This window comes from Pinus tabuliformis, chromosome 3_2 (genome assembly GCF_031772625.1).
Source record: "Pinus tabuliformis cultivar Carrire ecotype Pingquan chromosome 3_2, CPIR1, whole genome shotgun sequence".
Classification (NCBI taxonomy): Eukaryota; Viridiplantae; Streptophyta; class Pinopsida; order Pinales; family Pinaceae; genus Pinus; species Pinus tabuliformis.
The window spans coordinates 717,361,772-717,389,188 of record NC_142302.1 but is presented as its reverse complement, the minus strand read 5'-3'; the positions used below and the strand labels follow the sequence as shown (position 1 = coordinate 717,389,188).

Sequence of the window (27,417 nt, the reverse complement as noted above, 5' to 3'; positions counted from 1 at the left end):
CGTAGAGAGCGGAGAAGAACATTGGCACGGTAGCTTCAGAAGGGCGGAAGCGCGAGGCGGACAAGGTTGGAGGTGTAGATGTCAGACACAACGGTGAGCGGGGGTTTGCAGATAGCAATCAGACAACGGACGATGAAGGAGGCGCTGACACGGTGGTGATTACGAGCGGATGGCCAGCGGACAGGAGCAGTGGAGTAGAGACACAGGGGTTGGAACAGCAGCGTAGGTTGACAGCAGCGTGGGTTGAGACAGATGAAATGGAGATGGACGGTGGAGTGATACGGTCTATGCAGCGGACAGCGGAGTCAGCGAATGGACAGCCGAAGAACCGAACCGCTCTGATACCAAATGAAGTGAAAACTTCTTGATACACAGAAATGTATATATATATATATATATATCAGGGTTCCTGGCTTATATACCGCCATGGGCACCCTTTGGGGAAAGGGCATGATCTTATGATCGCGCCCTTTCGTCTAATTAACCTAAAATTAAATAATAAACCTAAAACTAAAATAATAAATAATTTTTACATAACATCAGTAGTAACAAAGGAAGAGGATTGGTGTCTTGGTCTTGGAGTGGCATAGAGGGTCAAGTATAATGGTCTTGGTGTTCGTCAATTAGAATCTCTATAAGAAGAATTATGTGCGGGTTTCCTCTCCAAGAGGGAGAGGTTTTGGCCCTGGCAGAATGGCAACTTCTTGTGTGAAGAGAACAACGTCCAAAAGACTTGGAATATAAAGATATCCATGAGGATACAAATATTATATATTAAATGTATGAATAAGAATGATGATACAATGAGAGTGAGAGGCTTGCTTATATACCAAACAAGTGTCTCTTCATGGAGAGTCATGTCTCATTTAAACATGACTCTTCAAACTAATTACTAATTAACTAATAAATATTTATGGTTATTATAATTTAAATTATTTTATATTATTTCCTATATATTTATTCATAACATTGTCTTCCTCCTCAAAAAGCTTTGTCCTCAAAGCTTGTCGATGAAAAAGGCTTGATCTCTTTTTCGGTTTCGAATGTCTTTTCGTCTCTGAACAATGATCTTCATCGATACAAGTTGATATGATCTTCTAAGTGACAAACAAAATTGTTGCACTGAGAAGGAATCAGACCATCCTAGATTAATATTTTGTGGAATATTCTGATCACTAGATTTTTGTTTCGACTTGTCATCGTAGGACTGGATTGAGGTTAAATCACTATTCTCTGGAACATCAGTTTGTTGTTTATGTTCTGAATGGTCCCAATACGTAGCTTGGTTGAGTTGTCTACTCTCATGATTCAAATGTCGATAGGGAACTTTTTTGGTTTGACTTTCCCTTATTAGGTGTGAGGAAATTTTTTTATTTTCTTCTTGTGAGGATGTTGTTGAGTTCGTTACCAAACCTTCACTTGGGATGTTCATCGTCTGAACTACAATATCTAAGTGTGTATTTTCTTCAACTTGCTTGTCTTCTTCTTGAGTTGTGACATTCACTAGATTGGTATTTGCTCCCTTATCTTCAACTTGGACTACTACAACTGGAGACTTTGATACTTCTTGAGCAAGTTGTTCTAACTTGTCTGTTAATGACTTTTTGTCCTTTTTAAGCTTCTTGATTTGTGTTAATAATTTTTCACTATGGTTTTTCAGCCGAGAGACTTCTTCACTTTTGTCAGCGGTGATTTTGTCAACTTCCTTTTGCATTTTTTGTATCGTTTTTTTACTTTCTTGAAGAATTACTTTTGAGATTTCTTGTGTGTCTTCTAGCGTCACTGAATCTGGCTTCAAAGTAACATCTTGTAGCGTTTTTTTTTTCTTTTTGTGGGAAAAGGTAAAAAACTTCTTTTTCGTATTTAGAATAAAGGACCCTAGAATGGTGAGCCCAAAACAACATCACTATAGTCAAAAAATAAGGTTTTCACGGTGAATTGTGAGGTAAAAGTATCAACCCAATACTTAATTGTAGATTGTTTATGCCATATTGTTTGTGTGCCAACAATTTTTTTTCAATTATAGTCGATTCAGGAATTATTAGTTGGTTAGCACATTTAGTACTAATGTAATTACTATCTTCAGTAGGACTGATAGAGGTTATAACATCTCTTCCTGCCAGTGAACCTTTAATTTTAAATAGTGTACTAACACATTTAATAAAAGTTTTAGGAAATCTTTCCTTATTGGTTTCCATTTTTCGTCTTGGAACGAGATTTAGGGTTTTTAAGGTAACCCCTCTTTTTTTCTTTGATTACCTCTCTTAATATTCCTTTTTCTTTAATTTAATTAATTAAATTAAACAGTTTTTTTTATTTTTTTGAATCTTCTCTTTATTTCACAAAATATACCCCTTTATGTACTTTTATAATATAACTATATATATATAGATAGATATAATATGATATTCTTTATAACCTTTAAATAACTCAACTTGCTTTAAACCCCCTTCCAAAAATTTGAAAGTGAAGTGGTGTGACGGTATGGGCAATGACGTTTGAGTGACGAGTGTACTACATGTATTACGAATGGAGCATTTTAGTTTTAATTCTCAATAGAAAAGAATGTCCACGTTTTTTTCTTAAATGATGGAAATTATATGATAAATATGACGGATGTATGGTGGTCTCTGGGCAATTGTTGCAGGGTCGGTTATGGAAGCGTTGATTGAAAAATTTTGCAGCAAAGCAACAACTGGAGTAGTGGCTGGACAGATGAATTGATCAACCAACCTGTGGTGACGATCAACAACGGACCTCAGAACGGGCAGTGGTGGCGGTTTTCCATAGGCAGTAGCTAATTCGAATGACAGGCCATATAGTTAGTGGGTCAACGAAGCCAGCGGTGGTGGTTGTTGTGGCTATGGTTGAGGGTTGTTGGAGATAAATGATGGGGATAAGGTGAATGCCAAGGCAGAGGTAGCGTGCTGGATATTCGAGGAGAAGGCAGTGACGGTTTTTGGCGTGGGAGCAAGCGATGTGGTGAAGGCGGCTTGCAGCGACGTTGTTTGACTAGGCCGGTTGTTACCAAAAATGGACCTGCGACTATGTCGTTGTGTCTTGCACCTAGAGGGTAGACAATGAGGGACCCAGTAGTGGCGGACAGGTGAGGTTTTTTTTATTATTTTTATTTTTATTTTTTTTAATATATGACTTTTTTAAATATTTTTTCCTTTGTATTTCTATTTTTTTTTTTGAAATGCGTATTTTTTTATAATATATTTTATAATATTTCTTTTTATCTTGATCTCTTTTTTTCTCCAATAATAATTTTTTTTTAATACAATAGTTTTTTCTTCTTCTTTGTATTCGATTTTTTTTTATATGATAATTTTTTTTAATCTAATATTTTTCTTTTCTTTTCTGTTATGGCCAAGGGCTTATTGGCGACGATGGAGAAACTCCAATTTTTGTAGCGAATACTTCAATCACAACGGCAACAACATTGACGAATTTGACAGTCAAAGACCAGGATCGAAGAACACGGCTTTGTGCAGCAGTGGAGCAGTCAGAGGATCCACTGCTCTGATACCAAATGAAGAGAACAAAGTTCCTTCGTCAGATTAATTACTCTTGAAGACTTGGAATATAAAGATATCCATGAGGATACAAATATTATATATTAAATGTATGAATAAGAATGATGATACAATGAGTGAGAGGCTTGTTTATATACCAAGCAGGTGTCTCTTCATGGAGAGTCATGCCTCATTTAGACAAGACTCTTCAACATAATTACTAATTAACTAATAATTATTTATGGTTATTATAATTTACATTATTTTACATTATTTCCTATATATTTATTCATAACATTGTGTTCTTGTCTCTTTGTCTTGGTAGCAATTTGACGAAGTAAACACACACACTCATAATAAGAAGAAGATCAAGACAAGATAAATGGTAAAAGCATTTCACAAATTGTTATCAAGCATAGAAGAATCTATCTAATGCTAACTGCCCTAGATTCTTCAACACATCTTAACTTTCTCTTGTTGACTTACAACCAGAAAGGATAGAAAAACTCATTGTAGATGTCCAGAGATGAAGAAAAGCAACCAACTGGATTACTGAAAATAAAGAGCTAGTAGTAAATCAAGGTGGCTCTCAATAGCTTCATAAACATACACAAACACTGTGAAAATTCTATCACTGCAACAACTAATTTACTTTTCCTACTTATTCCTCACTAAGTTATTTATGAAATTACTTCAGTAAACATTAAAATAAATATTGTTGCAGATATCAAACCGTAATACAGAAACAAACATATGCACAATAATCAACACATTGACACAGATATTTTGGACAACAGTCCCCAGAAAAAACCCAATGTGTGAAAACCGGTGCAACAAGGGAGGATTTTATTATTATGCAAGATAAATATCTTAATACAAATCTAGGATGCTCATCTAGCTATCCTTTACAAAGAAAATACTGGCAGAGAATCTGAGTGAGTTTTACCTCACTTCACCCGGCAGAATTCTCGTTGATCCGGCACAAGACTGGCTAACCCCGACTATTTATGCATCACATCTTTTGCCCTCTGCATCAGCTTTCCCGATAGTTTCGGCTTCTGCCCTCTGCGTCAATTTTCCCGACTATTTAGGCAGTTCAGGTTGTTCCTAGTAGTTCTGGCTTCTACCCTCTACATCAGGTTTCCCGGCTGTTCCAACAATTCCTGGTTGTTCCAGCTTTTGCCCTCTGCGTCAACTTTCCCAGCTATCCCGGCAGTTCCGGTTGTTCCTAGCTGTTCCGGCTTCTGCCCTCTGCATCAGCTTTCCCGGCTGTTCCGGCAGTTCCCGCTGTTCCCGGCAATTCCAAGTTTTGCCTTCTTGACTGGACACCAGACCATTGGTTCAATTTCTCAACTAACCCCACTCCAAAAATTGAACTAACTGGTCTCCCTCAGTGTGTTTTCCAAGTGACCCTCAAGCCTCCTCTTATACTTTTCTCGTTGACAGATCAACGACCGAGATTAAGTCCCTAATCAGTGGCTAAGATTAACTCTGGCTTGATCCATGACTTTTGGACCATCCTAACAAAGTTTTATATTAATTCACATTAATATTTTATTTTCCCTAAGTTTAGACTTAGGTACTCCATTAAAAATATTAATTATTTTAATATCTTCCAAACTGTTTAGAATCTACCCAAACCCGTTCTAGGTATTGGAGATCTCATGTGCCTTAGCCTCTCCACCAATTTTCGTGGCTAGAGCACATCCAGTGCTACCTCAAATCAACAGACACACACACACACTTCTTTATGCAATTAATACAAAAAGATAAATAACCATAGAATGAAAAAAATTATACAAGTAGGTGTTATCTTAAGCGTAGCAAGAAAGTATATGCCAATTGGACCCCTAAATAGATATTTGCAAACCCTTGAGGGTCAAGGATTTGCCTAATGCAACACCAATCTAAGTACAAAATTAAATGTAAACATAAATATGTACAATGTAGGCGTAAATCAATGTACAAAACTGTCAGTGAATAATAATATCCTCATCCTTCATCCACCACTAAACTCTTCCAATGCCTACCTCAAGATGCTAACTATTCAAAACCGACTACCTATTATCAGACTTACTAGTTGAAGTCATGTAGCTCATACATTTTCTAGACGACAAACACCCCTATAACAGCCTAAGAACAGTCAAGCCATTGCAGACACTTCAAAATAGAAACAGCATCAGTTATATATGCTATTTTCCATTCCTAATTTTATTTGTACGTTTCCTGAACAAGAGATACTAGACCATACTATTTCTGGGAATATATTGTGCACATATACCACTTGGTAAGGGATTTCCTGCAACACCAATTTGTGGAGGATAAATATAGGCAATAAGTGAGGAGACTTCATGGCCATAGATTCTCATATATGTCCCATTACCCTGCACATACCAATCCCTGAACTTCCCAGACCGTGGTGCTCCTCTTTCAAATTTATGTGGTAATATTGCTCTTAATACTTCGTTGCTTTTATTTGTATTTGTTGGATAATAGCCTTTGAGGATTGATCTGTGCACAGGTATCTTGCACAGATTTCTGGGTTTTAAAAATGTCATTTTGATTTGATAGAACTAGCAGGTAACTCTATTTCTTGATGATCTTGTGATTATTTTGAATCTCTATTAATCTAACAATCAGATCCAAATGTGCAGAAGTTATCATTCAATATTTGGGCGTTTAGGGAAGTCCTCAGCTAGACCAACTAACTCTCAAATTATAGAATCTAAAGAGCCTACTGTTTTTAATTTCTGAAATCATTTTACAAAATATTTTACTTGCACGGTTTTTCTTGGGCTTGTGCCTCTTTAAAATTTCCAGTTTATTTATAAATTTGTGCAAAATTGTTTAGATTTGGCTAATAGAGGGCTTTGATCTGCAAATCTGCTAGATCTGTAGAATATTATTGTACATTTGTAAATATCAAATTTTTAATTCATTGGGGTTTTGGGTATTTCATATTTTTGTATATACATGCTTTGGCATTTTCTATCTTTTGTTTGTGGAGGAACATATCTGAAGATTGCAGGCGATTTTTATGGATTATGGAGACAGATCTAGACCTCGGAGAGCATCTCCATTTTACTTGCAGGTTGAAGAGAAATTTCAGAAAGATCATGGGCAAATTTGTTAGGGCCTTGAGACCCTGCACTGGCCATCTCCAGCCTCATTCTTGGCCTCCCCTTCTTTCTCGGCCTCCTCCTTCTCCCTCTTGGCCTCCAGCTCTTGGCCTCCCTTTATCTTTTACCTCTGCCTTTCTCGGTCTCCTTGCTCCTTGGCCTCCCTTCCTCCCTTACGACCTCCTCCCTTATCTCCCTTCAGCGCCTCTCGGCTCCCCCTCTCCCTCGCTGCCTCTCACCCTCGGCCCTCCTCACTCACCCTTGGCCCTCAGCTCCAACCTTATGGCCTCCCCTCATTTTTGGCCAGTCTCCTTCTCCTCTGCTGCCCTACCTCTCTCTCCCTCATGGCAGCCTCTTCTCCCTTATCCTCACTCTCGGCCTTCCCTCACTCTTGACCTCCCCTCCTTCTCGACCCTCTCCCTCATCCTCCTTTCGACCTCCCTTTCCCTCTTTTCATTGTCCTTTCCAACTACTTCCTCGGCCCTCAAGCCTCTCATCCTTGCAGCCTTTTTCACCATAATTTTTTACTAATTTTTCCCATAAAATTCCCAACGAATTTTAGCAAATTTTTTAACAAAAATTTCTAAGTTTGGCATTTGGATTTGAAAATTTTCATTGACTTTTGCAGCTTGTCTCCAAGTATCTTCAAGCCCCTAAGGGTTGACTGGTGCACATCCTCTAGACCCTGACCTCATTTCATTGATCTAATTGAAAGCAAGACTATACTGGCATAGAATTTCAGTTAACTAAAGTTTCACAGCAATTTCAGTTTGGAATCTTTATCTGCAGTACATTTCAGAAATAGAAGTTATCTTCACTAACCTTTTGTCTGCTAATTGACAAATTTTTGAATATTATTTCCCTGCTTTTCAGTGATCAATTTCTGAGTTTTAAAATCAAATGCATCATTAGATTAGAAATAGTTAAACTCATAAATTTTATGAATTATTAATTATCAGTTTGTCATTTGAAGTTTTGGTTGTTACATATAGAAAAAATCTAAATCTCAAATGGTTATAGGGGCTCTGGTTTAAAATAAATTGCTGGCATTATCATTTGTTTTAAGAGTAGATTACTAGAACTGATATCTCAAACATTGATCTGAGTTTAAACACTTAATTTAATTTCTGAAGTACATTTGTTTTATTTGCTCATTCCGAAAAGATTAATTTAGTTTTACTTATGCATCCGATGATATCGGATGGAGTATTTCGTACAAATGGATTTCTGAATATAAAGTGTTTTATTTCCAGCATTTTACATCGGTTTCCTATTGTGTTTTTAGTAATTACTTGTGCAGACTTCATATTTTGCATTGCTAGTATGAGTATTTGTTTTCACATTAAGATCATTTTTCTGAGCCTTAAGTTAAAAAACACTCAAGACATATTTCAGAAATAATTTTAGGCCCTCCTTTCACAATCACATCATTTCACTTTGCATTTGCATACTAAGCTAGTACTTGCACATTAAAATCTTACTTCCAAGCATATGCTTAGTCAATAGAAACATTAAGGGAGCAAGCTTAGAATAGGCATTTAACTAAAATTAACCAAGTCCCTGCTTTTCACATAGCTTTAAGTTTTGCATTTGCATATAAGATAGTTGAATCATTCAACAACAATTTCTCATCCATTACTTGGACTTTATTTCCTTCACTCCACAAGGCACTGGTATCATTTTTCTCAAATAAAATTGAATCCTTCAAAATCTTGCGCAATCTAAACAAGTATTGGTTTCTTAGTTGTGTCTCCCGAACTGGTTGGTTCCCAACTAGTTTTCATTCATTCCATTTCTATAGGGTCTAGCCCCCTTAATCTATTATTGGGAGACAACTCAAACGAAGGGATTGGGGATCAATGTGACAACCCCCGATCTAAGCCGTTATCGCAGTGCCTATACATTCTGTGCGACAAAACACCCCATTGTAGCAACCAATGAAACCAACAATCTAATGGTAGTGTAACTTGTTGTAGGTGCAAAGGTTTCTTCATAATCAATGCCTTCCTTTTGAGAGAAACCCCTTGCAACGAATCTTGCTTTATATTTCTCTATACTTCCGTCAATTGCATGTTTGATCTTATAGCTCCATTTAGATGTGACAATCGGTTTGTGACTAGGTCTAGGAACAATTTCCCAAACCCCATTCTTCATGATGGATTGATATTCTTCTTACATTGCTTTCTTCCAAACCTCTTGATGCGCAACTTCCTTGAATGTAGATGGTTCGGCTTCTATCAATTTTGTCATATATGCAGCATAACCAGAATATCTTTTCGGTCTCTTTCTTTCCCTAAAGGTTCCTTTCGCAGCTTCATGTCCTTCAGCATCCTCCAATGTAGCTTTCAACCAATTTGGCCTCTTCCTTATAGTTGGGATGACCACCTAGGCTCAGTAGGTCCTTCTTCTTCGAGATTTGTAGTAGAGTTTTCATGACGAACTTCTTATTAAAATATGGGAACTTCTTCGACATCAGAATCAATAGGAATATCCTTTGATTTCTTGTATGCTTGATTTTCATCAAATATGGCATCCCTGCTTACTTCAATATATCTTCCTTCCTTGGTGTAGATTCTATATGCTTTTGAAGAGAGACTATATCCAACGAATATTCCTTTGATACTTGTAGAGTCCAACTTCTTTTGCTTGTCTTTTTGAACATGGATATATGCTGGACTTCTAAAGTTTCGAGGTGATCCACACTTAGCTTCTTTCCTATGAATACTTCTTCGGGTGTTGTATTATCAAGACTCTTATGAGGACTTCTATTTTGAATGTATACGGTTGTCATCGCTTCTTCTCCACATAAGAATTTTGGTAGATCTTGATCAAGGAGCAAAGTTTGAATGCCTTCTTCAATTGACCTATTCTTCCTTTTGGCCAATCCATTTTGTTCAGGATAATAGGGAACAATGAGCTCCCTCTTAATACCTGCTTCCTTACAATATTTAGTCAATTCCTTAGAACTATATTCCCCACCATTATTAGACCTCAGAGTTTTTATATTTCTTTCGGTTTGGGATTCCACTTCAGCCCTAAACTCCTTGAACTTAACAAATAATTCATCTTTTGTTTTGAGAAGGTAGAGCCATGTATTTCCAGAATGGTCATCAATAAATGTCACATAGTAGAGATGACCTCCAAGTGACTTGTCAAGCATGGGCCCATACACATCGGAATGGATGAGGCCTAATATCTCTTTAGACCTAGTTTCACTGTTGTGAAATGGATTTCTTGTATGTTTTCCCAAAGAGCATCCCTTACACACACCTTCATGATCCAACTTCATATTAGGAATACCATGAACCACTTGACTAAGAGTAGCGATGACCTTATAATGTAGATTATCATACCTCCTATGCCATAGCTCAATGGAACTTATTTCCAAATGAACCAGAGCTTGAGGAGGTGATATAATGACTCTATAAAGACTTCCTTCACAGATTCCAATAACCCTAGGTTTATCAATGCTAGAGTCTTTTCCCCAAACCAATACTTTTCCATCAACAAAAGCAATTCTTTCCCCTTTATCTTCCAAACAAATTCTTTTTCAAACCTAGAACATATAGAATGTTGTTGAGGTGCAGCTTTGATCCATTATCCAGTTTCAACGATGTTGATCCCAAGCCTCTAACAACATAGCTTTTGTTGTCACCCAATTCCATTGTATGAGAAGATGGCTCCTTTGATAGTGTATGAAGTTGTTTACTTTCTCCCGTCATGTGTCTCAATGCTCCACTATTAATGATCATGCACTGTCATCAGTAAGAGAACTTGTAAGAGCAACGAAGAATCCTTGACTTTTGACCTTGTTGAACAAGTAGTAGATGACCTTCTTGATCCATCTTCCAACAGTGTTGATACCCATTCTTATGCAGTTCAACATAGAGGGAGAATCATGCCAACAAAGTGATCTTCGACTCTTCCTAACCTTAGCTCTGATACCATGTTGGAAAATCAAAGTTGTTATATTAGGGTTTGATTCTCCTTTCTTGATAATTACTTGTGAGTGCATTGGCTTCTTTTACTTCTTTATTATCTTATCTTTCATCAAGCAATTACCATATTATGTGTGTATGAAGATCACAAAACAAGAGACACAAGATAGAGGCACTATGTCAGGGCAAAACCCCCCTTGAGGGGAAAAACTAGTGAAGATAATTCTTCCTTTCAATAGTATTCTTTGAGACTCTTCACCCTAGACAAAAGCCAGACCTTCCCTCCACACCAAGTTAGCCTCCCAGATCTTCGACCCCTTTCCAGCAACTTCGACTAGGCAACAACTTCCAGCATCAGGCAGCTTCGAAAACAATGAAACTTGGAAGACTTTGATCTCCCAAACTAGGGCATGAAACAGAGAGATAGAGGCACCAAAAGTTTGATTTTCTTCTTCTCCTTAGACTTCCCCAAACTCGCACTTCCTTTGGCTTCTCGGCAACAGACTTCGCACTTCCCTAGCTACTCTTGAGATATCGAACTAGTTTGAGATGTGATGTTCCAAATGACTTTGACTAGCTTGTATTTATAGGCTTCTTGTGGGTCAAATTAGGGTCATTAGGCCGACTTGATGTGGAGGATACATAAACCATATTTGACCCAATACTAAACCTTTTTACATGATTCAAAAGCCCAAGAAGGGTCTCTTTGAATGTACAATGACTCCAAAAACTCAATATTAATCCTAGGAGTCCACAATCAGGACTTTGACTAATATAATGATGACCCAAGCATGAAACCCATGCTTTAATAAGTCATTTTTACAATAATAAAAATTCTTTTCTTTATTCTTTTGACCAGTACATTTCATGATGACTCATGTACATTATTGAATACTGAACATAGTTATATTTTCCAACAATATTTTTGCATATCATTTTCTTCCTTGCATTTATTGGCATTCACTTGTTGCATCTTAAGTGCTCTCATTAATCAAAAGAAAGAGATAAATTTTGGGATTGTTTTGCAATTGTTTAACTCACTGCTGTCATAAACGTTCTCTTGCTCATCTAATATCATTGGAACATAAAAATTGCATAAAGGCTCTTGATATTTATTAATGCCCTGTCATTGGAGAATTTATTGGCAAGTTGGTTATATTGTTTAAGGAGAACTATCATTGTCTTTTCTTGTGAGTTTCATAATCTCTAAAGCTACAAATCTGCACTTGATAAGATCACTCACATAAGCATATAATCCTAAGATCTAATATCTTGTTGATCTTGTTTAATTTGATAATTCAAGGAGTTGTTGGATATTGGCATGAAATTGGCATTCTGATATCTTGAGGAATTGCTAATTGCAAACATTGATAATCTTATTGTCTATCTCTTGTGTCATTGTCATTGGCATCTTACATTGTCTCTAAAAGGTTATTTGTTCTAAGTAATATCTTGGCGATAAGTGCTCTAATCTATTTTACTTGCCATTAATGTCATTATTTGTTTCATGGTTAATATCTATTGTGGATGACAATTTTGTCTTTGGCATATTGGTAATTTGTTCTTAAGAGCACCTATCTTATTTACTTGAACAATTATTCCTTTGTTTCATTGAATATATTAGATATATCTTGTGGGCACTATTAAAATTGAACACTTTGTCTTGTGTATAAAATTGTCTTTCATTCATTGATTAAGTACTCTTTGTCATAAGATTAATCATAACTAAGTACTTAAAATCATAAACAATCTTAACTCAAGAGCACTCAAGTCATCTTGCATTGCATTCTAGGCCTAGATTTGCACTAACTAACTTACCTCCAAGCATAAGCTTGGTTGATAGAAAGATAGGAACACCCTTCATCTCTTGCTTGTGAACGCTAGACCCTCTCTAGTGGTTAAAACGGTGACCTTGCAGTCATCAAAGCCACAGTCTCTGCAACACCGGAGGGTATGTTAGATTTCAAGGGGAGGTATCGTTAACCAAGTCTTTGCTTGCTTCACCTTGACTTTTCTCTACCACTTACTTTTGAGACTAGCCTCAAAATAGATAAGGATCAAGGGACATACTTAGCTAGGAATATAATTAAAATCAATCAAGATTGTTGCATCTCACCTAAGTCATAGGATTTGCATAGCATATAGGATAGCGAAGCATCTAAGCAGTGATTGTTCATCCGGTCACTTGGTATTAAATCGATATAAAACAAGTAGCTGACTCCATAAGGCATTGGTCTCATCAAATAATTCAATCTAATCTTTTAACTTGCTAAAATCAACCAAGTGGCTAGGCCATTCAATCGTGTCTCCTGGACTTGTTGGTTGTCAGCAGGTCTTGCTCTCTCATTTCATAGGGGCTACCCACCATAGCCTGCTGTTGGGAGACAGCTAGAACGGAGAGGGCAAGGATCAGAGTGACAGTCTCTACCCTGAGTCATTGTCGCAGTGTCTGTACAATTTGAGTAACAACAGGTCTTTTTGTAGTCAATTCTGTGAGTGGCATGGGCTTTCTGTTGAGGATCGGTGGAGATTGTGGTTCCAGAACTGAAATAACAGATCTTTCAAAGCCCTGCCCCTCCTCATTTGCTGGGGTTTTTGGCTGGCTCGCAATATAGAAATCTTTCAAAACAAATCTTCCAGTCCGAATGGGATGGCAGCTGAAGCGTTGGTTATTTTGGACCTTCGTCCGCAGCAAAGGGTCCCTTCAAGGATTTGGAATGTGACCCATGGAGAGCCAGACAAATATTATCCTTGGGATTATTTCGATGGGGCCGAACAGGGTGTGGATCATAATTGTGGCTGTGGTTTTATCCTTCATCTCTCTGATCAGCACAGTTTCAGTGTCAGTATGGGGCTAGGGCATGGTACAAACAATTTGGCTGAGCTTTTAGCTTGTCATTCTTTGATTGCCTTTGCTATTGATAAGGGATGTGACCATCTGCAAGTTTATGGTGATTCCTTGCTGGTTATCAATTGGGTTAACAGAATTCAACAATACCGTAGTATTCACCTTCTTCATATTTTGGTGGACTTACAAAGGATAAAGCTTTCTATCTCACATGTTGCATGCACTCATATTTACAGGGACAGGATCAGAGCGGCGGACAGGCCTTCTAAAGAAGGCTTACAACTGGTTCGAGGTCTTTGGCACATCGAGGAGAGACTAAATGGAAACCATTATAGCTATTATCACGGGCTTTTTATGGATGATCAGCATCTGCAGCATTGATTTCATGATACTTTATATTTTATCTTTCTCAGTTTTTGGATGGTTATCTTACCAGACACAGTTTTCAGTTTTTGGATTATGTATATATTGATGAGAGCCTTATGGGCAGTTTTTTGCACTGTCTCTGTTGGAAACTTGGACAGTTCTGTCATTCTATTTTGTTGTTATCAGTCATATTATGGTTGATGTATCTCCTGGGCTTATAGGCCAGACAAAATCTGCTATCTTTTATGATGTATTTATTGGAATTTTTGAAGGATCTGTTCAGATCCTTGGTAATGCGCTTTTTATAAAAATGTATCTGCAAAATGTAATTTTGTGTATCCTGAATATATAAAGTTACGGCTTTTTTCCTGGGGAAAAATATACGAAGCATTTTCAAAAACAAATTGATAATTTGCATGCCAATACATAGTATGTTCAATCAAAAACTAATATAATGTTTTATATAAAGATTAATTCATTTTTCATACAATTGTAATTAGTGAACCAATCCATCATAATTCATATTACTCAGAGAGGGAAACCTTAAAATTTTCTAACATACAGTGACATACACTTCACAATAAATGGCCACAGATGGTTTCCCTACATGAAATCATACAAAGAAAAGAGGCAAAAGCGTGAGAACCAAAGCGATTAAATTTGATTAATTAGCCAATGGCCTAGGGAGCAAAATGTATTGTAGAAGACCACAAATAGGCACAAACATAAGAACTCTTAATTCTAAAACTTGGACAATGAAAATACACTCAATATCTCAGATAAAAGATCTCAACACCTCCAAAGACTTTCTTTCAAGTTGAAAAGTGTTAACCGAACATAAACATATTTATGTTTCTGTTTAATATTTCTCGTGTAGGAGTTCGCTGAAAAGGAAATCTTTTCATTTTGTATCCCTCATGCAAGGGTTATACAATTAGATAAGCTTCAAAGAAATTTGTGAAATATTAATCTCCGAAAGAAATTCATGGTGAGATAAACAACCTAGATGGAAAGCTTCGCACTCCATCCAGTTTATGCCTTCTCTGGATCCACATAGGCTCTGTGAATTGCTCTGGGCTGAAAATGTCATCAAAGCTATAATTTGATCAATACAAAAAGCCACAAAGCGAAGGTAAAATTATAAAAAACTTGTGAAGAAGATCAACATGTTCCATGATTCCAACCACTTTTCATCATAGAACCATAAAAATGACATATTCAAGAAAAGCATAAAAGCTAATGCTGAGAAGGAATACAAATTGATGATCAATAACAATTACAAACAAACAAATGAAATTCATATACTCCAGGGCAAACCCCACAAAATTAGAATAAACTATAGCAAATACATTCATACTAAACATTCCAGATACTTGTAACTTCACATTAAAAGAGTATCAAATCATATACGCACATTTCTAATAACCATGTTTTTGGCGTTCCATGTATTTAACAACATTCCCATTAAACAGTTTTGGTGATTATTGGACCTTCATAAATATTTCATTTTGACATTTTGTCTATTAAATTCTACAGCCTGGAGGTTATTTTGGTACCATAGTTGGATCATGGCATAGCTTAAAATGGTGGAAAATGGCCATCAGCAAACTTGCATAAAAAGGCCACTTGGCATTCATAACTTTCCAGGTCACTAATCTGTATCACCAATTAACAATATTCTAAACCTGTTTTTCAGCCAATATAGAAAAGGGATCCAAAAGGGAGTGCCGCAATCATAATTTGCAAAAGCATACAGAATTCCTCACCAAATTAAGTTCACATAAGATTCCACATCAAAAATATTTTCCACCATCAATCACAACTTTCTCCTCGTAGGCCCTTTTTCAACAATGGTGAGGACAGCTTAACCTTCAAAATATGACACAACGGAATAAAACCCTTGGGCCTTAACAGACAAGGTAACATTATAACACTCAATCATTATTCACAACATCTTAATGCCAAATGGGAAGATCAATGGCTTGACATACAAGTGTCATTCTAGAGATACGTAAACTCAAGAAAGCTGCACTTTTGCATGTACAAAACAATGATAGTGTTTGCTTTTACCAATTGCTCTCAGAAGATAATAACTTGATTCGCTAATAATTATTTAGTAAAAGCCTTAGTATATCTGTAAATGCCAAATATAGGTCAAACAAAGGAAATAAAATGCTAAAACTATTTTAACATAAGAAGGAGGCTGCTCACTTACGTGAAGGGAAAACACTTGAAAATAGTGTAGATAAGATAATTTTATTAATGTCTGACGAAAGACCACAAAAGTAGGTCAGTGAGACTGAAGGATACATCCAATGTTGAAATATTGGTTCGAAAGGTATTTCCAGTTTGAAAAGCACTTGGGGCTTTCTGGTTTGGCTAATGGGCTTTGCACCCAAGTTTGGGATTTTCAACCCAAAGGAGTGGGCTTGGAATCAAAGAAAACATTTATAATTTTAATTTAATTATGAGTTGGCTAAAGTGTCAAGTCAGGCCAGGTCGGCCAACAAGGCCAAGGGGCACACCACTTGGGGTTTCACACCCCTTGGACAAGTATAAATAAGGCCAAAGGAGAGGCTACTTGACAAGAGGGATAAGTGACTTTCTTCTTGAGAAGAGGCTAAAAGGACTTATAGCCTAGGCATCAAAGGAGCCGCAGGCAGCAAGCAAGGAGAGGAATCTTTTCCGTTTTGAAGATTGAGTAGGGCTCGAGGGCTAACTTGAGAGCTGAAGCAGGGTCGAAGGCCCTTAGAGAAGGACCGAAATGGCTATCTAGACAGTCAATAGTAGGCCGCAGACCACAAGGGTTGCACGCCTAATCAAACCAACTACAGAGCAATGCAATGGAAGGCCAAAGGGAGCAGAAGAGGTCAAAGCTTGGTTAGGCCAAGCCGAGCTCTAAACTAAGGGTTGTGGCTCTAGCCAAGAAATAAGGTCACAGGTCAAGCGAATCTACCAGAAGGAAGGGTCGAGCCCAAGCAGAAGGTGTGCCAGCTAGTTGAAGGGCAGTCGCAGGCCTGGTTAGGATTCCGCATAGCTGGTGAGGGTAGCCCATGCACTAGAATTGTTGCAACAGAGAAAGAAGGGTAGGTCAACGCCTACAGTAGCAAGGTAAAGAGGGAAAAAGGACTGGTTAGTAGGCTGCAACCAAAGGATAGGCCGCAAGCCTAAAGCAGAGCGGCCCAGCTGAGGATAGGCAAGGTCGAGGGCTGTTGTAGCAGCATGCTATGTATTTTCCTAGCGCTACCAAGAAGGCAGTCCCAAGTCTGGACTTATGAAGGAAAACAAGGACAGTAAAGTTGTCAGGTGGGCAAAGGACTTGCTAGGAGCCTGAACTTTGAAGGGAGTTGGCCACAGCAGTTCGAAGAGGACAAGAAGTGCCCTATGAGCTACAGTAGGAAGGTGAAGGTTTTGGTGGCAAAGGTGTGAAATTTTAATATTGTTGCAGTTACTGGTAATTACTCACCTATCTTAAATAGATGATTTGTCTTCTGCAATTTATATGCAGCAAATACTAAATAAAGCACTAATGCAAATTTACAAAAATTAAATCACAGGTACTGAGAAAATATTGCACACACATAAAATAATAGACATAGATAGTTTTGGACAAATGTTCCTGGAAAAACCCTAGTGTGGGGAAAACCAATTCTACAGATGAGTATTTGTATTATTCCTCAATAATTTTGTAATTGAAAATTAGTAAAACTGTTTGTCGTAAATTAGGAAACCTTCAGAAAATTGTTTTCTTCACTTTTGCTAGTCAATCTGACCTCCAAGAAGCAACTCGGCCCCTACGATTCAATATGTCCCTCCTCTAACTCACTGAATTGATCCACACGTGTGGCGCTGGCTAACTCGGCCTCTCTAGAAAACTCGCACTAGCAAGGAAATAAACTCATCCTCCTCTAGAAATTCGACTTCCACTAGCAAACTCAGCTTCGACAGTGCAAATCAATCACTCTGGCAAATTCCTTCTTGCTCCAGCAACTCAGCCTCTCCAAGTCAATTCACACTACTAGGAAACTCAGCCTCTTTTGCAGATAAAATCAACTTCCTTCTATCTTTGAGAAACTTGAAATCGGTATGAAAATATTTCTTTGGCAACTCTGTCTTCAATCACTATTGATCTCAATCTGTTGTTGCCTTCATGCTATCACTATGCCCTTTGCTCTCACTACAAATTTGTGTCTCTCTCATTGACGAATCAACGGCCACGATCTAACTCCAATCAATGGCTAAGATCATCTTGACCCCATCTCATTTACTTTCTAGAAGTCCCTAGAAGAAAATCAATTTGCCTCAATTAATCCTGATTAATTAAGCCATTTCCCTAAGTTAGACTTAGGTAAATAATTAAACTTGCTAATTAATTCTAATTAAGGCATTTTTCCTGAGAAACTTTTTCTGGGTATTGGAGATAATTAATCCATCTGTGTCTCTAGCCTCATCGACACCATCTGAGACTAGAACACCTATCCGAGCTACACAAACTAACACTCCCTCATAGCGAGGAAGGTGTTTTGCATCACACCCAACATATCTCAAAAGAAGATGAAACTCGCCTTCCCCAAGACCTTCGTCAAAATGTATATTGCCTACTCATCTGTACGTATACACTGTAGCTGAATAATCCTACGTTGTACACAATCCCTGATGAAGTGGTACCTAATGTCTATATGCTTGGACATGTCGTGAAACATCGGATTCTCAAATAACCTGATGCAACTCTGATTGTCATAGTGTATCACCATCGTCTCAACTCTCTTACCAAAAAAGGCTACTAGCAGCTTCAAATGCCATATGGCCTCACAAGTAGCCATGCTAGCTGCTATGTACTACTACTATGCCTCTGCAGAATTCAGTGCCACAGACTTTTGCTTCCAACTGTACCAAGAAACAACTCCTAAGCCCATGCTGAAGCAGCACCCTGAAGTGCTTTCTCGATCCACTGTATTACCTGCCCAGTGTGCATCAGTGTAGCCCACCAACCTAATACCATCACCTCGAGCATACTTGATCCCATATTCTATTGTAGCATGCAAATACCACACACATGTTTTGCTACTATCCAATGTAATCTCTTCGGTTCCACCATGAACTGACTAAGAGAGTTTGCTGCATAGGATATATGTGGCATAGTGTTGACCTATTGTCAAAGATTTCCATTTTGAAATTGTCTAATATATGGAATTATTGCTCCTAGATTATGTTAATTTGTGCCCTAATTTGTTGAAAATTAATTTTAAAGGCTATCTAGTTGAGAATTGCATATCTTACTCATTGTATAACATGTAATGAATGTTCCTTGTGGAGGAAATCTTATAACCCTCCATCAAACTCCATTTATCATTGAGTGGGCAAATGTTGGAATTTCAATACGTAGGGCATCAAATTCCAACCTCCTTAGCAACGATTTAGCTTATATTGAGCCTCCTTGACTTATATGCCTAAATGAAAAGGCATTAGTCCAAGTCTTTGGTCACCATCCCAAAATTTTCTCCATAAATTTCTTTGCTTAAATTCAATGCTTTTAAGGCTAGAGATAAAACCTAGGCTTAGAGAAAAATTTTTAGGGAGGGGGATTTTTGGTGGTTTGACAGCCTAAGCTTCAAGAGATAGGTCTTGGCTACATGACCTATCATTTTGGGGGCCATCCACTAAAATTTCATCCATAAAATCTCTTGCCCTATCTGTTTCCCTAAGAGGGAAACCCCAGTTTCTTCTTGTTAAAATTGGCAACTAGGGCCAAATTCCACTTTGGACAACTCATTTGATGGAGATGATTATTGCATTGAATTCCTCTTTTCGAGAGGACCAAAATCGACCTAAAGATCATCAAATTTGGATAAGAAGAAATGTGTTTTTGAATTTATGCCCTCACATGTGCAAATTGTCAAGGTCGGCCACATCATCATGTAGGCTCATGAAGCCCAAGAGACATGTCACTTCACCCTCAATGATTTGTATAAATAAGAGAGACCTCCAACCTCATTTGGCACTTCACTCACTCACACAATCATCTCTCTCCTTCTCTGATTGGTTCGTACAACTTATTGGGCATATCTTTTCGTAACACATGTGGCAGCATAAGGACAAATTGCAAGACAAATAATAGGGCCGAAATTTCAAAGACAGTCGCAGGGTTGACCAGCATTGACCAGGGGTGGTTTGACCTCCTTTGACTGTGGTTTTTGTGCCAATTTTGTTTTTGGTAGGCTGCATCTATTGGCATAGGAATCGAGGCATTTTGTTATCTTGACCATAGACCAATCGCAGGGTTGACCGCGGAATTTGACCAAGTTTGACCATTGTTTTCATGATTGTTTTGGGTTTTCTTTGACCTCCTTTGAAGGTCAAGTTTGACTGGGTATGACCAAGCTACATTGAGGACAGTTTGCTACTACTTTGACCTGTTGTTGACTTTCTGGTTAGGGAAAATTTTGACTGTTGTTTAGTGCTGCTTTGACATTGTTGTCTTGACTTCAATTTGGCAAGTCAATTTTGACTTTTGTACTCTCTCTCTTTGCTGACCATTTTGATATAATAATAAGAAGAATTGATCAAAGGGTTTTCCCCCATCTTGGGGTTTTCCCTTGGCATTTGTCAAATCTAGTGTCCTCTTGTCTTGGCTTGTCTCCTGCGTTTATGTTTGATGTTCTTTCATCAGTTACTGTCATATGATAATGGATTAGTGGAATTAATAATGGGCTAAGGCATTAATGAAGTAACTAATATAAGCAAAGAACATGTTAACTCAAAAATTAACATGGTATCAGAGCTAGGTGAGGTCAAGCCCAAGCAAGAGGAGGAATGCAATCACAAGAGATGTTGTCAAGTTTCCCTGAAGTCAAGATAAAGCAGTGGACTGCTAATGCATTTGAAGTATCTTGTTACAAGCCCTAGAAAACATGAGAGGTCTCGAAAAATAATGCAAGTCTGGGTATATGCAAGAGTTGGGCTAAATAGCTCATGAAGGCCATTAATCAAATCTAAAGATGCTAAAGTCCTCCTTCAACAGCTAAGCTACCTATCATGATAAGAAGTCTATGAAGAGTTTTTTTAAGAATGCGTTGATCTGACGCACTCTTCTGCGAATTAATTTCTAAGATATTGTGTCCTTGTGTAGTAGCGAATCTACTGTGGAAGATTAGCATTTTTTCTCTTGTTTTCTATTTAGGTCACTCGCTAAAGGAGCAGACTGTTTGAGGCTACTTGGCCTCAGCCAAGGTCATCTGTGACACAATTTTGTCATTTTTTGTTGGACTTAGGGTTGTGTTGGTTGTGGGATCTTAACCTTTGATTGACCACCAGTGGAGGATTCTCGGCCCTGTGGTAGGGCAGTAATCTAGGCAGAGTATTCGCACTATTCTATGGTTTATGGCATGCATCAAGGTTGCAAACGCTTGAGACTAGTGCGGCTCCTTTTGACAAGACTTCGGCCCTCTAGAAGGCTTGTGGTAATTCAAGGCATATAAAGAATCATGGACTAAACCTAGAGTGTTAAGTTTTGTGACCTAATTGGAGAGGGTTTCACTGTGTTATTCTTCAAAGTGAAAGCATTTGTAATTGAGCCAAAGCAACCTTCAAACCGAGTTATTAAGTTTGTTGTCTACACTAAGGAATTTAATGTGGATCAATTCATGGCATCTTTGTACATTACTTTGAGGCCTTGATTCTAAGTATAAACAAGGTATTTTTGCCCTCTGTCTAAAACAATACTGGAGGACTTCTTTGCTCAAGTCTAATTGAAGGGTATTTTGTTTCTACTACTCTTGATAGTGCATCCTTGTTATCAGTTTGTTATTATTATTGTTCTAAAGAAAGTTAAATGCCCTAATCTAAAGAAAAAGTTGGCAGTTATGTGGACTTTGATACATTGTGCTCACTGGACTATGAGGCCCTAAAAGGTGACTTCATTTACAACTAGAAGGGTGGTATCCAATCAGTGATCTTGAGGAGGACTTGTCTTGGAATTAGAGGCACAACATTATAAAGGACAATTCTAAGGCCCTCCATAATCTAAGGAAGTCGAGATCTTGTATGCATATATTTGAAAGGTATGAATTGTAGCCTTAAAAAAAAAGTCAATGAGCATCCATATCAGTAAAATCAAGGAACCCTATTTTGTGTATAGAAGAAGAGGCCATGTCCTTATCACTGTTACAAGCGCATATATATATATATAAGCCAGTTCCATTGAAGTCGACTTGCAAATCAATAAGGAATATATATTCATGTCTTTAAAGCCTTAATAAAAGGTGCCTTGAAGTCAATGAAAATACAGGATGCAGTTATGAGTAGGGATGGTCTCTTTAGACATCAATTTGAAAATGATTTTTGAAGAATAGTAAAAGCCCTCCATAATGTCCTATTGTTGACTAAGTTGCCCATTACCTAGTAGCTGATGTGATTTTGAGAAGGTTTAGTGGCCACCCTCCATGTGATCCTATTTTTGTCTAACAACTAAAGCAAAGGAAGTTTATCTAAGAAAAGTAAGCAACTCCGTTATTTTGGCACCTTTGGATAAGGATGATAGTACCCTAGGAAGTCTGGCAGATAGAAGAAGAGCAAGGAACTTTGGAGCACACCCCTGTAGCAGCCTGTATGAATGTAAAATTAAAGGATGTATCTCTCAAGGTAAGAACCCTAGATGGCTCATGGAAAACCCTAGCTCACATATGAAACCCTAACCCTATTATGTTCCCTCATAAGAAACCCTTTCTTTTGATTTTTAGGGTTTGTGGATTCTAGGGTATGATTAATGAGGATGATGTTTTGAATTCCATCCTACATTAATGTATGAAAACCCTATATCATATCTCATGCTCTTATGATCACATATTGTGCTTGGTAGTGCTTGTCTATGACTATTGCAGGTGCCTCATGAAGAAAGCATTAGAAGAAGGATGTGCATGGAAAATCCTATGTATTGGCAAGCACGATGAGCAGAGGGAACTGTGAGGACCCTGATTTTGGCATCTTGATTCGTTCATTAGGCACTTTGATGTGTTGTGCTAGGATCTTATGAAGGATGGTCTTATGCATATGAATGCCTGGATTTGAAGGACCCCTCCTCATCATGGATTGGGTGATTCAATGTGTTGGTTGCAGACATCTAGCAATGAAGGATAATGCAACTGTTTTGGGATAATCTCATGGGAGGATTTCTTCACTCTGCTTGAAGAAGGACCATGATGATTCTTCAAAGTATACTCTCTGATCTGAAGCAAGCTTCCTAGAAGTTTGTTGTTGCAGTTTCCTCGCAGAAAGTCTCATCCTTTGCATGAGAAGCTCATGATTGAAAGCTACATGATCAAGTAAAGCAAGGCTTCAGAGGGAGCTATAGAATCCCTGGCAGTATGACCCGATGACTCTTCTTGCCCGATATTTATTAATGAAGGCAAGTAATGGCAGCTAACTATGATTATGATGACTCTGATGATGCCTTTGTTGAAAAATGTAACTAGGTTCAGTCTTCACAAAATGTATTTGTCAAAAATAATTTTTATTATTTTTGCAATGACTTATTAAAGCATGGGTTTCATGCTTGGGTCATCGTTTTATTAGTCAAGTCCCCATTGTGGACTCCTAGGATTAATAAAGATTCATTAGAGTCATTGTATATTTTATGAGACCCATCTTGGGCTTTCGAACGCTGTAAAAAGAATTATTTTTGAGTCAAAAATGAATTATGTAACCTCAAAACCAAGTCAGCCTTAAGGAAGGCAATTTTACCTCATTGGAAGGCTATATATATAAGGCAGTTCGACTTCATTTGGAGCATCTAACTCTCTCCCACATGGTTCAATATCTAAACCTAGAAGCTAGAAGCTGGGAAAAGTGTGAAGGTGAAGAAGGAGGCTAAAAGGAGTGCAAGTTTGGTCAAGGACGAAGGAAAGAACAAAATCGAAGGTTTGGTCTCTCTCTCTCTCCCATGTGGGCTAGTTTAGGAGATCGAAGTCTCCTTGTCAAAGTTGAAGCTGTTGTTGATGTCGGAAGCTACCAAGTCGAAGTTGCTAGGGTCAAAGTGCTGCTGCTGCTAGGTCGAAACTTGGATCGAAGAAGGACAGGCTGGATTGGTGTGGAGGAGGTCTTTGTCTAGGTTGAAGAGTCTCAAGGAAAACTATTGAAGGAAGAGATTTTGACTGGGTTTTCCCCTAGATAGGAGCTTTGCCCTGGCAGAGTGCCTACATCTTGTGTCTTGTGTTTTTTTTTATCTTCATGCGCACATAATTTGGTAATTGCTTGATGAAAGATAATATAACAAATAAGTAAAAGAAGCCAACATAATTCACAAGTAATTATCAAGAAACGAAAATCTAACCCTAATCCTACTAGCATTGATTTCTCAACAGCCTTGATATATCCCTGTTACTCGAGACGTTGCATGGAAGTTGCATGATTATGATTGATGATTTTGACACATGGACCTAAGGGTCTGTAGCAGGAAAACTGATAGGTTACAGGTGGCTCGATGATTATGTTTTGGCACAATCACTTTCTCTATATTTAGAGTGAGTTATGGACAAGCCATGTTGATTGGATTGTAAAGATGCAACTATTGATGATGTTTGATTGATAACCCTCTCATTTATCAATGTAAGATGGAGTTGACTTTTAAAGTCAAGACGGAAGACCTAGCCTTGATGCACTATTCCCTGCACTTAAAGGTCTAATGAGATGGAGAAGTTGTTGGTCTGCATATGTATATCTTGTGGGATCCCTGGTGTTCTTGATAAACACCATATCAATCATATGCCTTGATATGAAGCCTCTGAGTTAATCTATGGGTGAGTCTCATATATTGAATAGTTCCTCATTGAGATATCTCTGTGATTATATTATCTATAATATGAGGTACACTGCTGGAATCTAAGATTCCATGAATATTCTAAAGTTAGCTCGGTTGGCAATGTGATGGATGGAAAGAGCACATCTAGTGCTATATCTCTTGATTCGGTTGCTCTGGAAGCATTATTGAGGTTTAATGTATCTAGCAGCAAGTATGGCTTATTAAGAAGTCAGTTGGTTGAGGAAGCTCTTCAATAAGCCATTTGAGCACGTGCTGGTAACCACCGTTGTATATTACGATATTCTTTAGTGGGATTCATTTTTCAGAGAATCCATGTTCCACGACAGCTCCAAGTATAGGGTAGAACTTTATTTTGATATGGTACATTGGAGAGCTCCCAAGCTCCAACATTGTTGGTTGTATGAGTAGATTACTGTCATCCTTACATAGCATCTTAGTATGGCCAAGATTATCTTTCTTCAGAGAGAGGCAAGGAATCGTGGATAGACCCAGTCGAACATTGAGCTCTGGGAGCTCCTGGGGGCCTGGGGTACTTCTTGGAGCTATGTGCGACCATAGGGTGAGTGGTTCACCTTCCCCTATAGGTACGTTGTGTACAAGGTGAGTGGTTCACCTTCCCCTATAGGTACGTTGTGTACAGGGTGAGTGGTTCACCTTCCCTTGTGATACTCCATGATGATATATGAGAACATAGGATGAGTTGTTCACCTTCCCCTATAGCTAATGATATATGCATAGGATGAGTGGTTCACCTTCCCTTGTGATACTCCATGATGACATATGTGAGCATAGGGTGAGTGGTTCGCATTCCACTATCGTTGATGATATATGCATAGGATGAGTGGTTCACCTTCTCCTATGGCAAATGAGCAGGATGAGTGGTTCACCTTCTCTTGCGGATACCCCGGCGAGAGATGCATATAGGCATTTGTCAGTTGTCACATGTGGACATGTCGGTGGGACGTGGTTCATCCTTTCCCCACATGTAGGTTGCTCATGCCCTACAATCGATGGTTGACATGTCAGTGGGACGTGGTTCTTCATTTCCCCATGTGTAGGACCCTATGATTGTTGGTTGGCATGCATGTAGGACATGGTTCATCCTTTCCCTACTCTCATTGGTTTGCATGAGCATAGAATTTGGTTTATACTTTCCCTACGATGGTTGTGACATGTGACTGTAGGATGTGGTTTATCCTTTCCCTACATATGGTTGTGAGTAGCATGTGATTTACTCTTTCGTTGTTGTTGCCCCAACATCATCCAACCCATGTAATCCGGGACACATGGGAAGTACCTCTCATCTGGCCAATGAGTTGGGAAAAGTGGATAGGGACCGTAGCACTACAGATGGATGCATTGTGTATTGTTGTACTCCCTATGTTTAGGATGCATGGTGTTTAGCAACTTGATCTGGGACTAAGTCTGATTGGGGTTCTACCCCTAGATTTACTTTTGCCAATGGAAAGTTGCAAGGTCTTGTGACTCACTCTCAATCAATTCTTCTTCATTATTACATCATTGTTCAACAGAGTTGAGATGAGATGTAGAAATGGTTCATGATGATAGCAGGGCATGATGGAATGGTAGGTGGAATTCTCCCTAGTTGAGAGGGAGTGTTAAAATTGGCAACTAGGGCCAATTTCCACTTTGGACATCTTCTTTGATGGAGATGATTATTACATTGAATTCCTCTTTTCAAGAGGACTAAAATCGACCTAAAGATCATCAAATTTGGATAAGCATAAATGTGTTTTTGAATTTATGCCCTCACATGTGCAAATTGTCAAGGTCAGCCATATCATCATGTAGGCTCATGAAGCCCAAGAGACATGTCACCTCACCCTCAACCATTTGTATAAATAAGAGAGACCTCCGACCTCATTTGGCACTTCACTCACTCACACAATCATCTCTCTCCTTCTCTGATTGGTTCGTACAGCTTATTGGGCATATCTTTTCCTCACACGTGCGGTAGTAGACGGACAACTTACAGGGCCGAAATTTCATAGACAGTTGCAGGTTGACCAGGGGTGGTTTAACCTCCTTTGACTATGGTTTTTGTGCCAGAATTTTGTTTATGGCAAGCCACATCTATTGGCATAAGAACCAAGGCATTTTGTTATCTTTGACCGCAGACCAATCGCAGGGTTGACCGCAGGCCTGACCACAAAGTTTGACAAAGTTTGACCATTGTTTTCATGATTGTTTTGGGTTGTGTTTGACCTCCTTTGAAGGCCGAGTTTCACTGGGTATGACCGAGCTGCATTGAGAACAATTTGTTGCCACTTTGACCTGCTGTTGACTTTTTGGTTAGGGTAGATTTTCACTGCTATTGACGGCATATTTGATAGGGTTGTTTTGACTTCAATTTGGCAAGTCAATCTTGACTTTTGTACTCTCTCTCTGTTGATCATTTTTATATAATAATAAGAAGAATTGATCAAATGGTTTTCCCCATCTTGGGGTTTTTCCTTGGCATTCGCCAAATCTGATGTCCTCTTATCTTCGCTTGTCTTCTGCATTTATGTTTGATGTTTTTTCATCAGTTACTGTCATATGATAATGGATTAATAGAATTACTAATGGGCTAATGGATCAATGAAGTAACTGACCTAAGCAAAGAACATGTCAACTCAAAAATTAACACTTCTCCCTCAACTTGAGGACTTTCTTGAGGGTTTCATGAGCCTTGGAATAGTTGATTATCTTTGATAGAAACACTTTCTCTTCGATCTTGGCCTTGTGAATACCTATCACCATCAAAAAACCTCAAAACCCTAGGTATTGAACCTTGAATTCTAGGGCTTCT

The 27,417-nt window shown here is 38.2% G+C and overlaps 1 protein-coding gene across 3 annotated transcripts in view; it reads right to left on the bottom strand.

The window, feature by feature from the left end:
- The window catches only part of LOC149182644 (putative serine/threonine-protein kinase SIS8), a 421,365-nt gene that overhangs the window by 202,018 nt on the left and 191,930 nt on the right, over nucleotides 1-27,417 (bottom strand). For all 3 annotated transcript variants that reach the window (XM_089416917.1, XM_089416916.1, XM_089416915.1), the window contains one exon: nucleotides 14,792-14,866. In XM_089416917.1, the coding sequence (XP_089273043.1) occupies nucleotides 14,792-14,866 (75 nt within the window). The remainder of the gene's footprint in view (nucleotides 1-14,791; nucleotides 14,867-27,417) is intronic.